The sequence below is a fragment of the Trachymyrmex septentrionalis genome, unplaced genomic scaffold, assembly GCF_001594115.1.
Source record: "Trachymyrmex septentrionalis isolate Tsep2-gDNA-1 unplaced genomic scaffold, Tsep1.0 scaffold69, whole genome shotgun sequence".
Taxonomy (NCBI): domain Eukaryota; kingdom Metazoa; phylum Arthropoda; class Insecta; order Hymenoptera; family Formicidae; genus Trachymyrmex; species Trachymyrmex septentrionalis.
In genome coordinates this window covers 107,937-114,187 of record NW_017305873.1, presented here as the reverse complement: position 1 = coordinate 114,187, position 6,251 = coordinate 107,937, and the positions used below count along the sequence as shown (strand labels likewise).

Here is a 6,251-nt window from a genome sequence, read left to right as displayed (position 1 = left end):
ATAAATTTTTTTTTTTTTTTTTTTTTTTTTTTTTTTTTTTTTCTAAAAAAGAAGTAACTTAACTTTTCCTACCGTACACAATTTTAAATTATTATCACTGTCGCGAAAGATAATCGGAAATTCATGAAAAAATAGTTCAATTCTCAAAAACGACGGCCGCGTTGCATCTGCATACAGGCTCTCTACAGCATTTGCGCGTAATAACTGCGATTCGATCGTGCGAGCCCGCACACAAACGACGCGATCGAGAGAGGCTAGACATTCCGGAAAATTCTCTCTGGAAGGAACGAATGTCGATTGACGTGCGCGGGTGGGAATTAAATAAAAATCACGCGAATCGTAGATTTGGACCACGCGCAGCCGGAAACGAGATGAGCACCGAGCTCGCCTGTTCGCTCGGCTGGTCTCTGCATGCGAATGAGGGAAACGCACGGTGCGGGGACGAAGGGTGGAGAAGGGACACGAAAGGAGAACACCTCGGGGGGTGGGAAGGGTTACAGTTCCTCGTCGCCGAAGCCAAGTCGAGCCAAGAAACGGAACGGAAGGAAGACTGCATTTATTAAACTGAGCACAGACGTGCACACCGCCCCTCCTCTCCAGCTCCTCTACATCCCCCGTCTCCGTTCGCCTTTCACCCCGCGGAATACTACGGGCTTTCGCGCTCGAGCAACCTCCCTCCCCCGCACCTCGACTTCTCCTCTCGCCACTCTTTTCTTCAACCCTCCTACTGTTCGTAATTCCTGGCCGCCGCTACTACCTCCCCGGAATGAGGTCGGTATGTGTAAAATAGTGCCCCGATACGCTCTTCATCACCGAGTCGCTTCTTCGCCGTCCGCTTTATTTCTTCCTCTCGCTTTCTTTCGGTCCCTTTTATCTCCACTTTACTCTCCGTCTTCCGCTCTTTCTCTCGAGCGTGTTTCTTCTGGCTATTGTCAATAGTTGCCGCTTTGCTCGAATTTTTCGCACATTTCCGTTTCCCTTGATCCATTCTTCCCGAATAACGTTACACTTTTTTTTTACGATTTTTTCCCCTATATTTTGCGTGCTCCCTTTTTTGCTGTCATATTTCTTTTTATGTTACGCTCTTATTTTTCTCTTGTCCCATTTTTTTTTTCCCTTCGGATCTTTTTATCTCAACTCACTTTTACTTCCCCTTCTCGGTCTATTTATGATTTTTCAATTTGCTCCGGTGCTTTCTTCTTTTTACCTTTACCCCTCCTTCCAAGAATCCGTCTTTCTACCGCTTTTCTGGAGCAAATGTCATGCACTAACACAAAAATTTGAAATACGGCTGGTCACCGACTGTGCTCGGTATTTAGGTTTGTACCACCGGCGAGAATCATCATCGGTGAAAGCCGCCGGAAGTATCGATCGGTCGGGCGATCGTGGATGACGAATATGCGCCGGGCGTATCGCACCCCCGTTGCTGTTCTCTCTTTTCCTCCTCTCACACTCTCGCACTGTTTATCTCTCTCTATTTGTGCGACGTATACTGGTGGCACCGCGTCGCGTGTGGGGGAAACGAGACAATTAATCAACCGGCACAATCGCGCACCTACTCGCGCGACTCGGTCGAGCCCCGTGACTGATTCATTATGAGACCTTAATTAAGTCCCGGGACATTAGCATACCGACCACGCAGCAACCCCCTCTCTCGTTACCACTGTGCTTCTCTTATCATCTACCCTCCCCCCTCCGCTCTTCTGTATTCTTTCGGTACGGTGTACGGTGTCGGATCTTCTGGAATTCGCGAAATTCGATCAGCTTGGCCCTCGACAGAAACAAAAAAAAAAACGACCTTAATCGGAATAATTATTCACGAAAGGTAACTCTAGGGCAAATTATACGTCTAAGAATTCTAGACTGGTTAATAATATGATTAGAAGAGAGTTCTGTTAAATTAATCATTCTGTTACAATCTCCATCGCGGGGACTAAAAATGTTTTAAATGAGTTCGATGCGCAATTCAGAATAGATCTCTTGTCGGCCAATTACAAATTTGCATTTTATAAATGAAGAAAAAATACGTCCGCGAGAGCGAAAGGTTTGAAAATGAGCGCAGGTGTATCCGTCTGGGGTAGTTTTATCTTATCACGTGCTGGATGGCCAAGCCTTCCGACGCGAGAATTCTTTATTGGGCAGTTAGGCACCCCTGATAAAAACGCGCCGTTTTGCCGCTCATACTAATGAAATTTTTCAGACAGATTTTTTTTCATCGTGGGAGCTGTTAAAAGTCAACTATTATTTCGAAGTTTATTAAATTTTTAATTCTAATCGGTATCTGCAGATCCAGTGAATCCGGATACTTTTTTCGTCTACGTTGTGAATGATGTTGTTTATAACAAATTTTCGACGACTTTACTCAATTTTAACGACTTTACATAATTTCCCCTTTTTCAGCTTTCGATCTTCAAAATGAAAAAAAAAAACTGTTATATTAACTTTAAGCAAAGATATATGTACTCGTATATTGATTTAGATTATACCGGACTCGCGAATATCATCAAGAAAATTTTGGAGCTAATACCGATTAAAGTTGAAAATCCGTATTAATATTTATGGCTCCGATTACATTAGATGGATACAATCCAAATTTCGCGTCGGTCGAAATTTCCTCGCGAAAAAAAAAGGCATTTTCTTCCCTCCCGCGTTCCCGATTAATGAGTCTCCGTCAATAAGATTAATCGGTGATCTTTTAATTTTTCAGCACGCTGAGGTGGAGGATGGAGGAGCTGGAGACGCTGGAGAGCACGGAGTGCCCGGAGTGCCCCGGGCCGCCCCCTGAGTTCCGGTTGCCGCCGCCCCCTCGACCGCCCTTCCTCACCGAGGGCACCTTCTGCTCGGAATCACCCCTCGCCGAGCTCGAAGACTGCGTTGCTATCCCGGTAAGTCCGATTTTTCGATCTTTTCCCTTGATTCTTCTAAGCAATTCGATTTACTGTGCAGCACTGATAAGGAATGATTATATTTCCCTTGTCCGTGGAAATTTTTCATTCACTTTTCAGCACGATCGCAATCGCAGGAATTACTTGTAAAATGATAGGGAATCGTTAGTTGAATATTTGAATGATTTTCTTCGAAATTGCGAAAGGAGACTAATCAACTTCAAAGATACCAATCAGTTAAAATAGTAATACGTTTTATTAGTTTTTATCTAATATAAATATTAAAATAATATCTCAATTACATATAATATATACTGAGATAAATACTTTATATTATGCTAAGTACGTGACTTACAAAAAACATTCTTGTTAATTTAAAAATTGTTGTCGTTCTACAATCTAAATTAAAAATTAATTGGTTCATTCTAATCAAATTTTTTGATTCGAACAAGAAAATCTTAAAATTAAAGTGTAAGCAAATTTTTCGTAAGTCACACATCGTATAAAACATTTTTCTCAGTGTACCTGTAATCGCCATCGCGTGCGAATTGTTTCGATGTAGAGCGGCCTTTACTCGTTGCACTACTACATTATTTCCGAGGATGTGTTCGATAGTTCGATATGCGCGCAGTCGGTGACCCGTACTAATCTGCAAATCGCCTTTGCCTAGCGTTCGTCGAACGACGTATTCGGTAATTCCCCGGCGCGACTCGCTACTTCACGTCCGTAACTAACTCTGTAATTCAGTCTTCTTTCCACGGCTTACATCGATCTTCCGTACGGTCGATTCTGTGCTCTCGAGACGCGGTGCAATGTACGGGAGGGTTTACCGTTCGCTACCCATTCGAGGAATATTTGCGCGCCGCGCTCACTGTATTCGCGAGCGCGCAGCCGGAATTCGAAGATCGATGGTCGGAAGTTACAGCGGCTCGAATCGCGAACTTCGCTCGGGTTTCGCGATTATTAAAATGCCGCGTGAAAAAAATGGCGAAAAGTTCGAGGGGGGTCTCGACCTCGGGTATACTTAACCGCGCGGAAAAATTATTACGCGACGTAGATTCTCCTCCTCCTCCTCTCCTCCCCCCCCCCCCTTCGGAAAGAAGATGCCAATCTATTTAGTTCGTTCCTGGATATAATCCCAACGAATTAGCTGCGTGCTCAGAATTATAATCATCGCAATTATCTACTCTAATTGAATATGCATCATACAGACGAAGTTGACGTCAATCGCAAAATATCGATGATTATATTATTCAAGAGAATATCAAATATATATGACATTTGCAATGAATAGCTTTTATCAATGAATAACTTGAATTTAGTGGCCCGTTTCAAGCGTGCCCAAGACGCACGAGAAACGTTGTTTCCTGATTTCGAAGTGTTAAATTCTTCTAATTATCCAATGCGCTTCCGTTCCTGTCTCTGCTAAAAAGAAAAAAAAAATTAACATTAAGCGAATATACTTGAGCGGGACTCCTGCGCGTCTCGTAAAAATTCGCTGCCGAGTACCGGGCGTTTAATTGCAAGTACAATCGAGAAAGTCTTCGTTCTTTCCCCGCGTAGGAGATAAATTGGATATTCTGCTGTTATCTCTTTGATCCGCCAAATGCGCGCAAGAACTGTCTTGAATAATAGAGTATCATGGAGAAATAGATAGTAGGGGAAAAAAGGGGTGGGAGGGACACAAAAAGAGGTGCACTGGAAGAGCCAGGAGGGAAAGGTTGAAGTTAATGTAAAATACATAAACGGAGTACTCGAGCAATTAAAGCAATCAGCATTCGCCGAGATTTTTCCGTCTTATCAAAGTGCCTTTTCCTGCGTCGCCGCCCTTTTTTCATCTTCCTAGTATCAGCATGATTCGCATAATATGTAACAGCCTGTATTTCTTCGGTAATTTATTGCCCGTCACGCTAGAAAGCTTTTATTGAGCTTTCATTTGGATATTGTTCCGAGATATTGTTACGTTCCAATAGCGCGGATGTAAATCTGGTTTATTCTTTACAAGCTCTAGTAATTTGTCGATCATATTCGCGCGCACGGCACTAGCGTTAATTAATTACAATAACGGTGATAATAATAATGATAATTCTAATAATAACAGGCATGTGAAGCACAACTATGATTTCGACTTTTTATTGGAAGATAAATAGAGCGTGTCGGCAGACACACGTCGAGCGCGATTAACTCTTATTTCGTTTTACATCTGCTAATGGATTACACTCCGCGAACGCGCGGTATAAACGTTCAGTTATTATCGCAAGTGTTTCCATATGAAGCTTTCGGATGTAACGCGAGTGAGATACCGAGTTGGAGGATTAAGATGAGCGAAAAAAATATTGAAACTCCATACATCCTGTAGATTAGATTCCATGGCTCTAACATTCTCTTACACTCTTAATCCTGTATTCTGTAGTACTTCTAAATTCGAGTAATACCAATTTTTTTTTAATGAAAATGACATTTCGAATTACACACTAATAGGAGATTTTTTATTATCGTACGTATTTTTTTCTCTCGGTATTATTAGCATGAGATACGAAATAAACGAGATAATATATAAATGAACACGTAATTATTTGATCGAAGATGAACTTGCGGTATTCTTCTTTTAGAGATGTAAAGTAAAGCTTATTCTACAATTGCGTAAGTTGTAAGGTGGTTGTAATTGTAAGGTGAATTGATCAATCATAGTTGAATATGAGAAAAATATTCAACTGTAATTGATCTATTCTTACAACTAAATCACTTACAACTATGCTTCCGCATTTGTAGAATAGGCTTTAAACAAATGATAATTGGCAACAACGTAGCTATTTATATGTTATTGGTCACCATGAAATATCAATTGTGATTTACGATTATATAAATAAAGTATCGGTATTAGAAATTTAGATGAATGATTGTAAATTTTTTCTTCTCACAATGGAGACGATTTTTCCTGATTTCGTACTATTTTCCCTCTTATGTCTCTTGTAATTTGCGAAAGATTTTTATTTCAATGTGTATAATTTTTGACGATACAAAAAGAGTGTAGGTGTTTTACGAATACATTGTAACTCGTTGTAAAACTTCCTTCGTTCATCAGCATGATATATAAGGCACGACCGAAGGTGCGAACGAAGCATCGCGAATAAGGAAAAGAATTCCAATTAAAATGCGCCCCACGCAATTCTCTCCCTGGCCAATATTTTTCCCGGCTACTTCTCTTTAAGTACGATAACTCAATGAGAAGTATTGCCGTAAATTTTGACATCTCGTCGCGGCGCGATAACTGCCTTGCGTTAGATAGTTAAGTATAACTGATTGCTGCAGCTACGAGGAATTTAACAATAATGTGAAATAGTAATTTAACATTTTTTTGGATGC

General features: G+C 41.1%; 1 protein-coding gene across 1 annotated transcript in view; it reads left to right on the top strand.

Annotated features, from left to right (window-relative positions):
* LOC108753375 overlaps nucleotides 1-6,251 on the top strand; it is a 118,351-nt gene that overhangs the window by 22,145 nt on the left and 89,955 nt on the right. The window contains exon 2 of the mRNA XM_018494906.1: nucleotides 2,708-2,885. Within this exon, the coding sequence (XP_018350408.1) occupies nucleotides 2,724-2,885 (162 nt within the window). The 5' untranslated portion in view covers nucleotides 2,708-2,723. The remainder of the gene's footprint in view (nucleotides 1-2,707; nucleotides 2,886-6,251) is intronic.